The sequence below is a fragment of the Macaca fascicularis genome, chromosome 15 (genome assembly GCF_037993035.2).
Source record: "Macaca fascicularis isolate 582-1 chromosome 15, T2T-MFA8v1.1".
NCBI lineage: Eukaryota > Metazoa > Chordata > Mammalia > Primates > Cercopithecidae > Macaca > Macaca fascicularis.
The window spans coordinates 93,353,270-93,372,816 of NC_088389.1; the positions used below are offsets into that span (position 1 = coordinate 93,353,270).

General features: G+C 33.3%; 1 protein-coding gene across 6 annotated transcripts in view; it reads right to left on the reverse strand.

Moving 5' to 3' along the window:
- The window catches only part of RIC1 (RIC1 homolog, RAB6A GEF complex partner 1), a 153,489-nt gene that overhangs the window by 74,088 nt on the left and 59,854 nt on the right, over nucleotides 1-19,547 (reverse strand). For 5 of the 6 annotated variants that reach the window (XM_074017527.1, XM_015437202.3, XM_074017526.1 and 2 more), the window contains exon 3: nucleotides 8,434-8,513. The exons of the other annotated variant lie outside the window; for it this stretch is intronic. Coding sequence is in view for 3 of the 5 variants with exons in the window: in XM_015437202.3 (XP_015292688.1) it covers nucleotides 8,434-8,513 (80 nt within the window). In the remaining 2 variants the exon portion in view is untranslated. The remainder of the gene's footprint in view (nucleotides 1-8,433; nucleotides 8,514-19,547) is intronic. 6 annotated transcript variants of the gene reach the window in all.

The following is a 19,547-nucleotide window of genomic DNA, read 5'->3' on the forward strand; positions in this document are numbered from 1 at the left end:
CCAATGAATGATAAGGCATTCACGTTAATGAGTGGCCCTTAAAGGTCCATGAAAAACATAAAATGTTTCTATGGGATGGGTCAACCACTAGTCAAACTTCCCAGGACATTGAGCGGGGAGTAATTTCTCATCAAATTGGTAAAAAACAAAAATCAAACCACAATACCCACAAGTGTAGCATAAAAACTACACAGAAGTCTTAAAAGAAAAGAAGACTGCTTTTAAAGCATGTCAAGTATGCTTTGGAGGGCTAGATCAGGTGATACAGAAAACTGACTCACAATTAAATTCAACAGCCATTTATTTGAGCAGATTCTTTTGTGCAGGAGATAACAAATGCTTTAAGTGCCAGTTAAAGCAAAGAATAATGTGGCAAATAACCTAATAGATTTGGGGTGTGGGGGAACAGAAACTTCAAGAACGCAATTAATTACAGTGTTTTTCCTTACAACATAACTTACCTAAGTCCTGACTTTTCTCCCAAGTATAGAACTCAAGTCTCCTTATTTACAAAACTTTCCTTGACAACTAATCACTTTACCCTGAAATACTATTATGACTTTTCAAGATATTCACCTGGCAATCTGTTATTTTATATTGCCATTAACTTTAAACAATTATTCATTAGCATCTTCAGTAGCAGTGTATAGCAAGTGTTTTACAGATAGTAGGCATACAATAAATGAGGATGAATCCCATTTGAGATGATTCTGAAATGTGCAAGGCTTGATCTAGAAAGTTCTGGCAGTCCTATGTAAATTCTGGGACTAAGAGGCTTTAGTTTTCCAACCGTAATTCTGGAAAGGCTCAGAACGATTTCTTTTCCCAAAACTCCAGGCCTCATATTTCATCATTTGCATTCACCAAATTGTGTACTGGAATGCTCACAATAATAAGTATTTCTGGATGAAATGAAATAATGGTATCTTAGATGTGCTTAAATATACTCCAGTGGAAAAAGACTGAAAATTGTTCAGACTGACTGATGGACACACAGATGGTCATTTTATTATTCCACTAATAGAGTACCTGGTACTAAGCTAGTGCCCAGAAACAAGAGAACTGGACAAAACAGATCAACCAACCATATTCAGACATGAGACAGCAGGCAGCAGAGGACTGATATCATGAGGGAAGGAAAACAGGTTTTCTGGCAGATGTCACCTTCTAACCTCATAAGATTTTGTCCATCATGTAGGGAGAGAGAACCCAAGTACAGTATGGCAGCCTTGTTAAGTTTAGGAGAAAAAGATTAAAGTTCAGAGAAGCAGAAGCAGCTATTTGTGAAGTAGAGCACCAGTGATGTGGGAGACACACAGAGAAAAGTTCTAGAAACCTGCAGGAGTTTCCCCTGAGTCTTACTGAATACTATGCAAATACACAGTGACACTCCATAAATACAGGCAAAGAATGACTGCTAGGGCTTTTGGCTACCCAGTTCATATAGGACTGGGAGACATTTCCGAGTTGACTAGCCAGAATGGAGAGACCTTGTTAAAGACCCAGGACATTCAGTGGCGATTTCAGAAGGGCTAAGCTAGCTTAACAGTTAAATCCATCCTAAAAAACATATAAAAAGCCTCAAAAGATCAGTAAGATCTCCAAGTAGCTTAACTGCCACCCAAAACTTCCTTCAATATTCTTTAAAGGAAAAGGACAAAAATCAGACAATGGATAATGTAATACAATATTTAACATCCAATCTAAAATTACTAGACATGTGATATGGCCCAGCAATTCTATTCCTAGGTATTTATTTACTCAAGAGATATAAGACAACTGGAGAGTGAAATGAGATTAGAATCTAAAAAAGCAAAGTTCACTTTTTTTTACTTTTTATCTTTATAGATCTCTCGTTGGATTTTTTTTTTTTTTTAAATAAGAAGGTATTCGAGAATTAGTGTAAATTTTTAAAACGTACTATGGGAACGCACATGCCAGATCAGTTATTTATTGGGTACAGGGGAGGATATAGGAGAGTTGAGGGCAGAAGGTTTATAGAGTACAACAGATGTCTGACCTGAGCTTGAAAACCAAGTCAGATAAATTTCTTACATAAAAAAAGATAGCAGGGGAGTCACACTGAATACAGCAAATAACAAAGGAACCAAGGCATTAAATAGGAATTGTGGGTTCGATGTGTTCAAGATATGGAGAAAGTAGGTTCTAAATGCCAGGCCAGAGGGCTTGGACTTTGTTTTGGGGAAAAAAAAAATGTTATCAATGCAAATGATAAACTTCATTATGTAGGCGAAAGAGACTAGGGGAAGAGAAATGAGTTAGGGAATAGGCTTTTTTAATAGACAAGGAGGAGGACATGAGGGCCCCTAAAAAGACCAATGAGAGTAAAATAGAGTTAAATGAATTCCAGAGGCAATGGAAAACTGTAATCAATCAATAAAATTTGATGATTGAACAAATACAGAAAATGAAGAAACAATCCAGAAGAAGAAATAAAGAATTCAAGGTTTTCTACCTCATACAACTATACAAAAGATGACGGTAACTGTAATAAAGTTTAGCAAAGCAATAGCATGTTTGGCTTGGTAGGGGGTGAGTGAGGCTTAGACATGAATTTGAGATTAAGAAGACATAATAGGCCTGGTGCAGTGGCTCACGCCTGTAATCCCAGCAGTTTGGGAGGCCGAGGCAGGCAGATCCTTTGAGGTCAGGAGTTCAAGACCATCCTGGCCAACATGATGAAACCCCGTGTCTAGTAAAAATATAAAAATTAGCTAGGCACGATGGTGTATGCCTGTAGACCCAGCTATTCAGGATTGAGATGTGAGAATGGCTTGAACCCGGAAGGTGGAGGTTACAGGGAGCCAAGATCACACCACTGCACTCCAGCTCAGGAGACAGAGCGAGACTGTGTCTCAAAAAAAATGATATAATAATAATCCAGGAGAAAAGTGACAAGACCTAAACCAAACTACTGTCATTGGGAATTGCGAGGAGGGAAAAGAAATGACACACAAGGTAGAATATACTGGACTAGATAGAGACTGGCTATTGATGTTAGTGGGCAGGAAGAGTGAATAAACTCAAATACATGGTGGTGCCATTTACTGGAAGAAAAAAAAAGGGCTCTTGACTTTCCCACGATTCAGTTACCTAAAAATCAGACTGCGTTTTCATTTTTACAGCTAATAAAAAATTCATCATTTCTTACTAACTATAAATTATTATAGGACCTAAAATTTATTCACAGTATCTTCTTACGAATTTTCATATCTGCTAAATCTCACCAATCCAGAATGGTCTTCCTCTGGATGTATATTTTGTTACCTCATCATCTTTGAGATCCTTTTATATGTCATCTTCTCAGTGAAGACACCGACTGCTTTTTTAAGTCATGTCCCACTCTATTCCCTTACCCCGCTTTATTTTTCTCCATAGAGTGGAGAAAAATCTCCTAACTCATAATGTATTTCACTTATCACTCTCTACTAGAAGAATAACAAGCTCTATCAGCAGGGCTTTTTGTTTTGTTGTTTTTTTTCCACTGTTAGATCTCTAGTATCTACAATAATGCGTAGAGCCGGACAAAATTCAATACTTTTTAAATGGATAGACACATGGATGAAAATAATTTTCAGAAGCGTTTTTTGAAAGACGTAGTACCCTTTCACCAGACTCTTTTAAAGAACCAAACCAAAACAAAACACCAAAAAACAAAAACTGCTTATCATTTACATTATCACACATTGAGACAGCCTCCAGTCTGACAGAAACAATGTGCAGGGCTCTCTGAATTGGGCAGATTTTTTTTACCAGTCCTATCATTCTTTGGACTCAGGTGCCATCCTTGGAAGTGTGGCCAATAAGGGAGTAGTTTTCACTATCCAGAACTTATGTAATAACTCTGTTACCAATCCTATTAATAAGTGCTCATGCAACTATAATGTGAAGTAATGGATACATGTAATATGCAAAGTTCAATAGTGAAAGGTCACCCATGTACATTTACAGAATAAAAACACACTGAAATCAAACTATACATGGGGTGTTTTCAGAGGCTCAAGCAGAACAAAAAACATTAAGATCACTAGCATACTTCGTCAAGTTTATAAACTGAATGTAGAACAAGGTTTATTATTAGAAATACAGGGAAAAAGTGGCTAAAGTTCCTCTCTAGAAAATGAACACTCAGAACATATTAGCAAAAAGAAATAAACATGTGTTGAGGGAAACTTTCATGAGTCTGTAACTAATTCAGATCTCTTGTCACCTCTAAATTTGGTATGATTTAGATGCCTCTGTCCCTTACTGTAGGTTTCTTCTGCAAAGAAGCTGGATTTTAGAAGGGGCAAGTTGTGTTGAAGTTAAAAATTGCTAACCTCAAGTAGCTTTTCTCTTTTTCCTTTCCAGCTGGCACTAATTCATTAGTAATGAGCTGGTAAGAAGTATCATCATCAGATGAAATTATGTTGGGAGGGTGGAGGGGGAAGAGGAGAAGGAGATTTGATTATATTTTGGAAGTGATTTTGTTTTCTTCAGTGAAAAAGATCAGTATCTTTACTATGTAATAATTAAATGTACTGAATTTTAGTACAGAAACTTTTTTTTTTTTTTTAAAGAAACTCAGCCTCAATAATGCTAGTCTCTAACAAAAAAGAGGGTAGTAGTAGCAGTGAAAAGACAGGAAGAAGTGGGGGGGAAATCTGCTCTCAACAGAGTATACATTATGATAACATATTTGTTTAAATTATTTTCATTATGCTGAAATTAAATATGATGTGCAATTTAAAGAGCTACTAAATTTCTATTTAAACATAAGCATATGAACACATTTTAAAGCTAAACACAAATTATTTCTGAATTATCCCTGGAAGTTTCCTTCATTAATTTCACTAAAATTTCCAAGCCATAAAATAAAATGTCCAGACAACCTTCAACTAGTCTGGCCCACTGGTCTGTGTAACTAATATGAAGAGATACTGTAATATACAATGGAATCTAAGATTTCTAAAATGGAAAATTCATTCATCAAAGAATAAATGATCTTTGAGGTACAGAGTCACTTAATAAGACTGCCACCATTGTTGAAGACTGACTCCCAACAGCTATAGGAAGGATGCTAGAAACAACACGAGGTGGAAACTAGGAAAGATCATGACGCATCTGACCTGTGTCCTCAGATGGAGCATTGTGGAAAAGGATATGCAGTCTGAGGCTAAGATGCTGTCACATAATACAGGGAAGTTAAGATACTCTAGAAAAACTCATGTGATAAATTCATAAGATTTAGAGAAGAGAAACAAGAGACAATAGAATTTCTGTCAGTAAGTGAGAAGAGGACAATTAACCACTGGCCTCAGTAATTACACTGCCTCTATTCTTCAGGACTATTAGAAACCACTCCAGATCATTTCTCCTTTATTTTTCCATTCTCTACTCCTAGATAAACCCCAAAGTAGTAGCTGGATGGAGCATAAACAGGGCTGAGACAGTATATTACTAAATAGCACAGACTTTAGAGCTGCAACACTTATGTCTGAATCCTGGCTGTGCAACTTATTAGCGTGTAACTATGGGTGAGTTACTTTGCCTCTCTGTGCAGCAATTTGTATAATAGTTATACCTAACTACCTCACAGGGTTGCCACGGAGATTAAATAAGTATTAAAAAGTGCTTAGAATAGTGTCTCGAACTACACAAGGGTTTATAACGGCACAGATGACAATGAAGATACCACTGTCAAAACCAAACTTTACTTTTCTCAAAACCTTATATAACCACTATTTTTCAGGTTTTAAGAATATGAATTCACATAATCCTCTTAACAATTAAAGAAGTTATTTTTATTCCCATTGTACAAATGAGTTCTGCAGAAAAACCAAGAAACTTACTAGACCAAAGTAACATAACTAGAATAGTCTAGCACACAAATACACAACAGGCTGACTTCAATCTGCAGAACTATTTTCATATAAGAGATTTTAGGTAGCAGTTACTAGAATTGAGACTCTGGCAAAGAAGTAAAATATCAAATAGAAATATATATATATATTTTTTAAAAATTACTTAAAAGCTTAGAAATGAAGTAAATACTTGGTTAAAAAAATTACTGATAATAACAGTTGTCCTTTATTAATTATCCCATAAGCTAGGTGCTTACATAAGCATTAAATATGAATGATCTTATGAGATGATTACTACTGTTATCCTACTCTACAGATGAGGAAAGATTTTGGTGGTATTAAATAACTTGAAAGAAATCATATAGCTGAAAAGTGGCACAGCAAACATTTAATTCCAGGTCTATCTGACACCAAAGCCTGTATCTTTAACGATCATTCAAGCTGCTCTAAAGCAATGCACATTTTATTGAGGCCAGTCATTGAAACCTAAAACTTTCAATTTAGGAAAAGAATGCCCAAATTAAGAAAGAGAGTATGTTTTTTATTTAGTTCTCTGCCTTAACACACAGAGTCAAACACAGCAAAGTTCATGCATTGTCAGGACTACTTAGTTAACTGGTGTGTCTTGCAGTTACAGAATCAGAAAAGAAACAAACTGATTCTTAAAACTTTTCTGGAACACAAAATGTGGGTCTCAAAATACCATTCCAAAACACTATAAACATGTAATTCTATTAGTGAACTGAAATAAAGAAAATAGAATTTTCACTGTTTCATGAGAAGTTATTTCTCTACCATGCCCACAGGAACATAAATTAATGAAGTTAAATTGTTGTTTCTGATTATTGCTTTTTATTTATAGGAACATGTCTAAATTAAGCAATAAAACAAATATAATAGTTCAAAATGCACAAGTAAATCTAATTTTAGTCATTGATTACAACAGTTCTTCAAAATAATCACAAAATTATCACTTAGAATGAAAAAAATTCATTTATTTTCAGTTTTACCCATAAAACTGAATTTAAAATGTCTAACTACATCACAATGTTCCTATCATTTTGCACTATATTTATGTGTCAAAACTCTTTGCACTATTTTTATTGAAAAATAACCAAATTAAATTGAATCTCATTATCAAAAAAATGTCTGTACTTTAAAGATTTCCAAAACTGAATACCTCAGTTAGCACTATATTTGTTACAAAAACAAGTGGCTATACCATCAAGAAAATCTAACTAGTTGAAAATTTAAGAGTTGAAAAGCAGAAGAATCACTACAGTTCTACATTCAGGAGCAATTACTATAAATATTTGTATTGTATTGCTCTAGATTTTGTCTTTAGATGACTTTCGTTGTTTTGTTTTATATAGTTGTGGTCATATTACATATATAATTTTGTATGACTTGTTTCTTCACTTGGCATTATAATATGGTCAGGTTCTTAAGTTTATAAAGTTTTCTGAGACATAATGACTACATATCACTGTAAGAGAAGGATGTACCACAGTTAACTTGTTAATCAACTCCCTATTATCACACCTTGGTGTATCAGAAGTGTGCAACACAACTTTTATTATACCTCAGATAGCAGTGAGTAACAATTTTTAAAAACTATTTTAATATATTAAAATGTGTGGGTTGAAAAAATGGTTATATTTAATGTTTATTTTATTTGGGTTACTACTGGGTCTAAATACTTTCTCTTGAGTTTGTTAGTTACAGTATTTCCTTTTATGAGACTACTTTTCCCTATTTATCTACTGGAATCTCTGTGTGCTTATTGGCAAGCTATATATCTATTTTATATAAAAGTAGTAAGACTTGGCCCTATTAACCACAAATATTTTTCCCAAGTTACTTGCTATTAATGTTTTTTTTTTCTGTTAATATTCAAAAATTTAAACTTTTCACACAATAAAATCTGTCTTTCTCTTTAATTTCTTACATACCTATGAAACTTTGGATGTCTTCCACCATCTAGAAATGTGATAAATGCTCTTATATTTTTATCTGGCTTTATGGATTGATTTTTTTTTTTAAAGATGGAATGCTTTACAATTTTATGTTCTTTTATTTCAACAATTAAGGCCTGCTATAAGGAAAAAAATTAAAAACATACATAACTACACAGTGTAAAGGGCAAAAGTCCATGTTTTTCCCAAATTTAAACCAAGAGGTAATAACTGTCTGGGGTTCTTTTTTCTATGCATATACAAAAGCAGACGCAAAAGTACTTGTAACTTACCAACATTTCAACTCTTCCTCTCACCATCTCATAGCTCTTCCCTAATAAGGACTGAGAAATGCTAGACCTGAAGTATATTAACAGTAATTCCGAATGCCCAATAAAATAGTCTTGATATAGTTTATCATCAAGATTCCCAGACTTAAAGAATTCTTCATTCAAGACATGACAGTTCAAAGACCTGGTAATTTTTGAAACACTATTTGGGAAATGCTGGGTTAGTTTTATTCTAATCACTACAGACAACTCAAAACTGTAATGTTTTTCTGAACACAAAGCATGTGAATCACATATTAAAAGAATGAAAGGCAACAAACTTACTTGGGATACACTGGTTCATAAAGGTACTTGTCCCCTCTTGTAGATGTAATATGAAAAAACAAGATGTATCCATTTGCCGTCTGAAAGAGAAATTTTATTAATCATGAATTAAAGAGTAAGGCTATAACTGTAACCCTGAATTTTAATTTTATAAATTCTTACTTTGAAAAAAATTTTACTCTCCAGTACCCTCCCTTGGAGAATTATAGCCTAATTATGCAAATAAAAGTCACTTGTTTAATATAACCCATGTTGAAAAAAAGGGTTTTTACAGATTTGAAAATATTTCAAAATATGTCAGTGAAATCAGTACTTCATAAAATATTCTAGACACGAATACTCTCAAATAAGTGTATTATTCAATAATGAGTAAGTCATTATTTTGCAAAATATATAGTACTTTTTGAACTCTGCACTAATATGGCAAATTATTATTCTAAGTTTATAAAGCAACAATGCCACTTATGGCTTTATTACACCTTTAAGAGAAAATGCTTACTCAAAGTTTACACAGTATTAACTTCAGAACAGCATATTTATATATTTCAAAATCAATCTTTTGGTCTCTGATTTACTACAAAATATAGCCCAAGATACAGACATAAAACAGAGCAAACTTTTAATTTCCAAAATTTGAATATCAGCTAGTTCATTTTTCTAAGTTAACAAAATATTTTTTAAAAACAAATTGTAGGCTGGGCGCAGTGGCTTACGCCTGTAATCCTAGCACTTTGGGAGGCCGAGGAGTGCAGATCACGAGGTCAGGAGATTGAGACCATCGTGGCGAACATGGTGAAACCCTGTCTCTACTAAAACAATACAAAAAAAATTGGCCGGGCGTGGTGGCAGGCGCCTGTAGTCCCAGCTACTTGGGAGGCTGAGGCAGGAGAATGCCGTGAACCTGGGAGGCGGAGCTTGCAGCGAGCCAAGATCGCACCACGGCACTCCAGCCTGGGCCACAGAGCAAGACTCCGTCTCAAAAAAAAAAAATTGTATTAAAAACAGTACTGTTACATGATCATGACATACATCTGTGTCATGACATACATTTGTGAAGTTCAAACAACCCTTTTACATTTCCGTAAGTATAAAATATTAGCTGTTTCTAGTCAAACATTTTTAGGCATAACAGAGTGAAGTGGCAGCGTTTTGCCCAAACTACTTTACAGTAATACTGAATTCCTATCATTTTAGAGGGAAGTGGGCATGTACTCCAAGTAGAACCAAAGAAAACCAAAGAAATTATCCAAGGTTTCAAATTTTTCTAATTCTGGCTTCCTGTTTTTCAAAGGAATGACCAAGAAAATACTTTAGTTTCTTCAGCAAAGCCAAGTGGTTTGCTTTCTTTTTGACTATTAACTTTACTATTTTATCATGTATTTGAAACTACAGTTTCAACACCGTTAAGATACAAAACAAAAAAGGTGAAAATTCTTCAGATAAGATCATCTTTCTAATTCTTTATGTGCAATTTTATGTTCTTGCAATATGGAGAATATGGAAGCAAAAGGAAAATGGCTTCAAATCAAATCATAACAAAAGTTTCACACATACTGCCCCTAAACACGTTAATGACTATTCAAAATGTTTAAACTTTACTATTACCTTATATGAGCTAGAAAAGTAAAATAATATGATCTAGTGCTTAAGATGGATAACATTAACCTAAAAATGCTGTCTGAAATATTAGTTACTCAGGGCCAAAAGTTCAACATTTCAGAGTAACAAATGTTAATAATATACTCAGCATCTTAACAAGTGCTTAGAAGACTACAATGTCAGGGAGAATATGCATCATTTTGTACCAGCATTTAGAAATTTTATAAACACAGTGCACTAGCTGAAATGACAAATAATGGCTCAATTTACTATTTTGGTATTCTATATATCAATCTTCTTTACTAAATATCTAAGGCTTTGTAGGAATAGTAAATGCCATATACTTCCAGATCTCTAAGACATTTATTCTTGACATTTTATAAACAGTCCAGCCTTTGAACAATTTAAAAAGTGTTTGATAGTAAATGGATTATCCTTTAAAAGTAGCTTTATTTTTGTTGTTGTTGTTTTTCAGAGACAGGGTCTATATTGCCCAGGCTGAAGTGAAGTGCAATTTTGGCTCACTGCAGTCTCAACCTTTTGGACTCAAGTGATTCTGCTGCCTCAGCCTTCTGCGTAGCTGGGGCTACAGACGTGCACCACCAAGCTTGGCTCATTTTTAAAATTATTTTTAGAGATGAGGTCTTGCTATGTTGTTCAGGTTGGTCTTGAACTACTGGGCTCAAGCAATCTTCCTAATTCAGCCTCCTAAAGTACTAGGATTATAGCCATGAGCCATTGCACCTGGCCAAAATGTAGCATCTTAATGTTGTTATACTAAATCTGTCATTATGCAGTGTTACAGTGGGCCTTCTCTTCGCATCCCCAAAATAATGCAAATAAAGCATATAACTATTGCTTAATCTGTAGGCAACAATCCTAATACCTTCTTTAAACATGTACACACACACACAAATACACCAAAACGAATGTTTCTAAGTAATTTGGAGTTCTTTTACCTGTTATCATATTTTAAATCAATCAATCTATCTATCTATCTATCTATCTATCTATCTATCTATCTATCTATCTATCTATCTATCTATCTATCTATTTTTTCTTTCTCCAAGGCTGGCTATCTATCTATCTATCTATATATTTTTTTCTTTCTCCAAGGCACGCTACTACTGGATTATGTAGTTTTAATCACAAGGGTCAAACAATTTCTGTAGGCAATTTAAATGACAAGTCTTCTTATCCCTTTCTTTTGTATATCCATGAATTAGGGTCATAGATCTACAGGGATAAAGGTTATCATAGATACACATGGATAAAGGAAAAAAAAAATACAAGAACATCACTACTTAAATAGAGGATAAAACAGATTTGTCTCTATAAATATACTTAGAATGAAATAACCAGAAACAAGAATTTAAAAGGACATTAACAAATGCATCAGAAATTCAGTCAGGTATGGATATTAAATTTTAATGTATAATTTTTCACCTGTAAATCTAATAATGGTAGGTTTGAAAAACCATACAAACTACCTCAGCTAATTCTACATTTTAGAAAGAAGAATGTAAAATCCGGAGGTAGTGATAGTTGATGTTATTATTATTGCATGTTTGTGTTTTGTTTTGGGCACTTGCCAAGTTTTGCCCTCTTTCCCAAAATTAAATATATTTAAAAAATTGTGATTGATGTATGGCATGTGCCATAAGTTATAATTCCCTGTAAACAGTAAGAACTGAAATCCTACTGTCATGAGGCAAATGATGTAGTATGTTTAATTAATGCTTTACCTGGAAGCAGCAATTCCAATACCTTCCTCTATAATTATCCAATTATTCTGTCACATATGCATTCACCAGATACTCCAGAATTCAAACCATAATGCATTTCTCCGTTAGGATATACTTTTTAAATTATGAAAGAAAGGACAGACATATGCATCTGGCTCCAATAACCTGAATGATGCATCAGGAAGATTACCATATTAATTTAAGAGATAAGAATTTGATGATTTAAAGATGTATCTTTTATCCCAACATATTGTCATGTGAGGCTTCAAATAACTCTGAAATAAGAGGCTAGCACTTTAAATTCTTCATGCTGGCCTGCAAATGATATTTTCTGTTTTCAATTTATTGTACATGTTCAAAATTTAAAAATACCTAAAATCAGTGACCCCATATCATACCACCTCCAAGCTAATAAACATTTTTGGTATAATCTTCTAGACTTTATACATACATAGATATGAATATATTTAAATGGAAATGCTGAAAGCTATAAATCACTCTCAAATATATGCAATGAGGAGCTTTTGATGTGAATACTCATCAAAATTATTCCTAATACAACCACACACTATTTTATACCAGAGTACTAATTTGTTTTTTAAAAAGGCCAGACTTCTCCTACCAACTAAGAAGGAATAAGCTGAAGCTGATTTATAATCCCATCTGAAACAAGAACAACAACAACAACAACAACAACAAAGCAGACAAAATATATGAAATAGTTTTCAAAACATTGGCATCAAGCAATGAAGGCCAGTCATCCTTGAGAGATGAGAAACAACTGAAGTGAACCCTACTACTCTTACCCAGTTTACTGCCTTGTGAGAATTTCTGGGTCAGCACACTTAGAAGGGGCACTATGACAAAGTCTGGCAGACTTCCAGAGTTGAGAAGAAAATGAAGAGTCCAGGAAGAGTAAGACAAACATGAGACATAATGAAAAATCAACCAATCAAAACAATGCATAACTCAATCAGATGTTAAAATTAGCACAGAAGGACATTAAAACCTTCTGCTATATTTCATATGTTCCATATATGAACTATACTCCATATGTTCCAAAGGTTAGACAATATAGAAAACCCAAACAAAACTCTAGAAACAGAAATAATAAAATATCTGAGATGAAAAAGGCATTGGCTGGATGAATGACAGGTTAGACATTGATCATAAAAGCACAGCAACAAAAATTATGCGTAATGAAACACACACCAAAAAACCCCCAAAATAAAACAGAAACAGAATCAGTGAACTGAGTGACAATTTAATGTAGCCCAATATACATATAAACAGAGTCCCCAAATGACAGGGGTAGGAGTCAGAGAAAAATAATTAAATTCAAATTTCATTTGCTTCACTTAAATTTCTTTAAAAGATAATAGGCTTTAAAACAAGAATAATAGCAGTATATGCTGGGGTTTATACCATGTATAAAAATAAAATGTGTATAATATATGTTTCCTGATCCCAACAGAACAAAACTAGAAACAAATAAAAAAAAATTATGGAAAGCCCACAAATATTTTGAAGCTAAACTGCATACTTCTAAATAACCCATGAATCAAAGGAGAAAAAAGGAAATTTAAAAAACACATCATACCAAAATTTGTGGGATGCTGCTAAAGCAACACTAAAGAGGAAATTTACAGCCTTAAAATACTTATATTAGAAAAAAAGGAAAATCTCAAATCAATGACAAGCTTAAACTAGAAACAAATTACACTAGAGTAAATGACATCCAAAGCAAGTAGTGGGGGGTGTGGGAGCAAGCAAATAACAGAGCTCAGAATGGTAATCAATCAAATAGAAAACAGAAAAATTAAATCAATGAATAAAAATCTGGGGTTCTTTTGTTATTGTTTTAGAAGATCACTAAAACTCACATACTTCTGGTCATACCAATCAGGCAAAAAAGAACCACTAACAGAAATCAAAGAGGTGACATCACTACAAATTCTAGAGGTATTAAAAGAAAAATGAGGTCACATTATTAATATGACAATAATTTTAACAACTTGGATGATATGGACAAATTCCTTGATAAACACAAACCACCAAAGTTCACTGAAAAGAATAGCCAATGTCTGTTAAAGAAATTATAATTCCAATTCAAATCCTTTCCACAAAGAAAACTCTAGGCTGAGATAGCATCACTGGTAAATTCTACCAACTCTTTAAGAAACAAATAATATCAGTTCAATACAAACTTTTCCAGAAAACCGAAGAGAAGGAACCACTTCCTATCTCATTTTATGAGGTCAGCATTACCCTCACAACAAAACCAGACAAAGACATTATAACTACAGGCCAAGATCCCTCATTAACATATTCTAAACAAAATTATAGCAAATTAAGTTCAACATTATTAAAAAAATACATCACAATCAAATGGGGTTTATCCAAGAATGCAGGGTTGGTTTAACAAAGTTCAACAAATGTAATTTACCTTATTAACAAACTAAAAAAGGAAAACCATGACAGTCTCAATACATTGCATTAAAAGCATTAGACAAAATTCAACACCCATTCCTGATTAAAAATTCTCAGTAAATTAGGAAGAAATGGGAAACTTCCATAACTTGATGAAAGAGATTTATGAAATATTTAGAACATCATTCTTGATGATGAAAGACTGAATGCCTTCATCATATTCAACACTGTCTAATCAGTAAATTCAGACAAGAGAAAGAAAAGGTATATAAATTGGGGAGAAAAAGTAAAACTGTTTTTTATATGGTCATTTCCATAGGAATCCCAATGGAATTGACTACAATAAGTGAGTTTAGTATGACTGCTGGACACAAGACGAATATAGAAAAATCAACTGCATTTTTATATACTAATAAGAACAATTAGAAAATGAAAAAAAAATCAGTAACATTAAAGTTGTGAAATACTTAGGGATAAATCCGGCAAAAGGGATGAAATACCTGTACACTGATAACTACAAAACATTGCTGAAAGTAAAAATACTTAAACGGCGAAATACATCTTGTTTATATTGCTAAGATAGCAACTCTCCCCAAATGGATCCAAAGATTCAATGTAATCCCAAACAAACTCCCAGCAGACATTTCTGTATAAATTGATGAGATGAACATAAAATTAATATGGAAATACAAAGGCCTACAATAGCAAAAGCAACTTTGAAAATGAACAAAGTTGGAGATCTAACACTGTGTGATTTCAAAAATTATTATATATCTAGAGTAATCAAAATGATGTTAAATATATACAAATAGATCATGGAACAGAATAAAGAATATGGGAATAAACCCACACATATATACACAACTGATTTTTGACAAAGGTGCAAAAGATATGCTGTGTAGAAGGGATAATCTTTTCAATTAATTATACTGGAACAGATATCAAGATGTAAAAGATGAACTTACTCAACAATAAAAAATCAAGGAACCCATCTAAAAAAATGGGCAAAAGATTTGAACACACATTTCACCAAATAAGACACACAAATAACAAATAAACAAATGAGAAAAATGTTCAACATCATTAGTTATTAGAAAAATGCAAGTTAAAACTATAATGGGATACCACTACACCACTACCAGAATGGCTAAAATTAAAAAGGCATACCCTATCACATGTTGGCAAAGATAGAGGAAAATAGAAACTCTCATACACTGCTGGTAGGAATGTAAAATGGTATAACTACTTCAGAAAAAAGTTTGGCATTTCCTTTAAAAGTCAAATATACTTCTACCTTATAATGTAGCTGTTCCACGCATGGATATTTACCCAAGAGAAAAGGAAATATGCATCCGTACAAAGACCTGTACATCAATGTTCATGTAGTTTTGTTTGTTACAGCCCCAAACTGGAAACAACTCAAACTGTCCATCAACAGATGAATGGATAAACCAACTGTGAGAAATCCGTAAAATAAACTAATACTCACAATGAATTACTGATTCACAACAAAATGGATGAATCTCAAAATATGCTGAGAGAAACTAGAAAAAATAAGTATATATTGTATGACTTAATTTATATAAAACCAGAAAACACAAAGTAACTGGCAGTGATAGAAAGCAGATCAGTCGTTGGTTTTGAGAGAGATGAGGATAGTTAAAACAGTAAAGCAATTTTTTTCTTCACACCCCATTAAAAAAGTGTCAGTGAGATTTCTTTTTAAGATACAAATTGATAAGGAGAAGGCTATGGCTCTATTAATGATGCATAAATAGAGCTTTTAAAATATTACTAACATTTCATTATTAGCCATGTATTCTTGAGCAGGTTACTCAATCTCTCTGTACCCTAGTTTGCTCAACTGTATGATGGGAATATAAAAGTATCCATCTTGAGAGGACTGTTATGAATAATAAATTAATTTTAATACACGTAAAGCACTTATAATAGTGCCTAGAACACAGACACCTCCCAAAATTTACTACTGTAATTATAAAATTTAACCTTCAAGTACATAGTTAATTCATATTCAATATATTTCATACAAGGATAAAAAACTATACGGTATATTTGAGGAAAAGAATCATTCAATTAGTAAAGTTTCAGAATGCAATAAATCTTTGGTTACCTAGAAAGTTCGCTTATCCAGGCCAGGTGCAGTGGCTCACACCTGTCATCCCGGCACTTTGGGAGTCTGAGGTGGGCATATCGCTTAAGCCCAGGAGATTGAGACCAGTCTGGGCAACACAGCAAGACCTCGTCTTTCATTAGCTTTACAAAGGTGGTTTAGTTTTGAGGAAGGGCCATTATCATTTAAACTATAAATTTCTCCTAAAGTTGGCATGGCCCAGGCCCAGGAATGACTAAGGGCAGTTGGGAGGTTAAAGGCAAGATGGGGGTTAGTTAGATTAGATTTCTTTTATTGTTACAATTTTCTCATTGTTATTTTTGCAAAGGTGGTTTCAAGATCAATAAATTACCACTGACTGCAAATGTGCTGTATGCAAATTATGAATAGGATAATTTTTATATTCAGTATATAATTAAAACTCTTCCTCATCTTTCAAAGAAGAGTTCAGTGAAAGTTCAAGCAACTGGTACACTAGTTTTTACTTCTGATTGCTCCATCTTATTTGTAGGCCATTTGGTATGCAGTTTTTCCCCCTAAAATTCTCACAGACAGTAAAGAGGGAACAGTCTGATAGCTTTATTTTTATATCAGAAATAATTTCACATTAATTTATTAAGTGACTACCTTTTATATTACTCTAATATTAAGATAACAAAGAAGTTAGAAGAAATTATACTTGCCTTAAGTTGAAGAAATAAAGTACATACAAGAGTAACAAAATAATTTAATATTTTTGGCTACTGAAAATCCAATTTTTATTTCACTTATTTATTACTTATAGTTGTTAGATATGAGTTCTAAATTTCTCTTCAAAGAATCAATATGTCAGTATGTTCAATTTCTTTGCCTTCTACTTTTAAACTTAACTTCCTCATAAGGCAATCTTTTTCGATTACCTGCTCCACCCTGACTCATTCCATCCTGATTCATTCCGATTACCTGCTCATTCTCCACCCTGACTCATTCTGATTTCCTGCTCTGCCATAACCATTTTTCCCACCAAATCACTCACCCCGTTACTCTCTTTAAATTAGCCAACTGGAATTAGTTTAGCTTGTGTGGTCTAACCCTAGCCAACAGGGGAACAACACGGCAGCAGGGGCCACGTGCGTCAGGGATAAGAATCCCTTCCCCTCCCTTGTCCAAGTGTGGGCTCACCATTGCTCCATCTGTAAGGGTGCACCCTTCTACATTGCCTTGCTGAGAATTAAAAAGAAAATTTTATATTTGAGTGCTATTTCTTTTGTGGCACCGAAACTTTAACATAGTTGTAAACCAAAAAGTATCTGAGACAGGTCTCAATCAATTTAGAAGTTTATTTTGCCAAGGTTAAGGATATGCTCGGAAGAAAAAAACACAGAATCACAGTGACAGTCTGTGATCTGTGCCTTTCTCCAAAGATGAATTTGAGGGTGTCAATATTTAAAGGAGAAAAGTGGGCTGTAGGGGAGAGGAGGGTATGGTAATCCACAAGTTCCACGAGAAAAGAGCAAGTAGAGGAATAGTCAATTATGTATTCATCTGGCATCATTAAACAGGCACTTTACATAAGATAAGGTGAACATAAGTAGTTACTTGTGGAGTAGCTAACCTAACCTTTTATCTGTAGTTATCAGCTTAGGAACAAAAGGAAAGGCAGTTTCTTACGTGACTGGGCTTTCAGCTTATTTTTTCCCTTTTGGCGTGGTGAATTGGGGTCCTAAGTTTTTATTATCCTTTCACCACTGTCTTATTTCTAGAACTTTGTGGAGATGTTAAGATAAATATAATATTAGTCATAGTAATCTGGCTTGTATTAAATATATTGAGTAAATGCTGACCTGCTTCTATTGACTTAATTCATCCTTACTTGGGTTATTTAAAACATGAATTAACATTTTAGCTTATATGAATTTTAAAATTCATATAGGATCATAAATGAATTTTTGTTAAATGTTTTTTGTTATGAATGACAAATTTCTCCATGTTCAATGAAAAAAACCCGAGAAACACAGAAAGTAACAAAAATAAACTGCCAATAGTTTCACTATTCACAGATAATCATTATTAATTTTTATGTAGTCCTTATGTCTTTTCCAGGGACATTTGCAGAAACTCTCATATTTTATAGCATATTAGACTTCTACTGAAGTCTGTCTGTTTTTAAATCCAAACTGATGATACTGTAAATGACTGCTAATGTAACTGGTTGATGAGGAGTTGATAAATCTGTTAGTTTCTTAAGTAGAGGGTTATCTAAAATATAATTTTTTCTTCATATAAAGCTATCACACAGTTTTATAATCTGCTTTTATGGTATTTTATCACAAATGTATAAACTTGACATTCTTCTGTAATTTGATTTTAAATGTCTGCATTGGATTCTAACTCAGAAATGAGTAAATTTTTAAATTGATAAATACATACAGGAACTTTTATTATTTTCACACAAAATTGGAATCTTAATTTACACATTACCATGCCATTTGATTTTTTTTCACTTAGAGTTTTCTGACTGTTCTTCCACATTCATAGATACACTTATTATTATTTTTAGTATTTGTGTGATATTCCAAAGTATGGAAATTTCATATTTACTTTGCTATTCTTTTCTTGATGGACCTTTGGCAACTACAGACGATGCTGTAACAATCATTTTTATATACATATATATATCTCTCTCCTTATGTGTGTGTATATATATATCTCCTTATGTTTTGGTGCATATATATTTTGTGGGGTACTTTCCTTTAGGTAGGATTGCCAAGTCAAAGTGTACATATATGCACATTCATTTCAATAAGTATTGCCAAATTTATCAAAAAAATTATATTAATTCCCAGTATCACTCTAATTGTTCTTAGAATTCCTGTTTATGCCTGCATTAGATTGGTGAAAAACGGTCTTATTTTAATTTCCATTTGTTTCCTTGCTAGTGATGCTTATCTTTTCATTTTTATTGGCGCTTCATACTTCTTTCTTCTGCAAGTTGCCTTGTTTGTCCATTTATCAATAGGATGGTCTTCCGTAGGAAGTTTTTATTAGTATTAATATGAATATTAATACAGATAATAATTGTCCCTAAGCATTGCAAATACCTAACATGGATGGTATGGTCATCACGTTTCATTTTCTTGTTTAGACTTGTTTATCATCTATCTCTCACTAACCTAGGAATTAGTTACATGTCCACTTGCTTGTCCTGTTCACTGTAGCTCCAATACCAA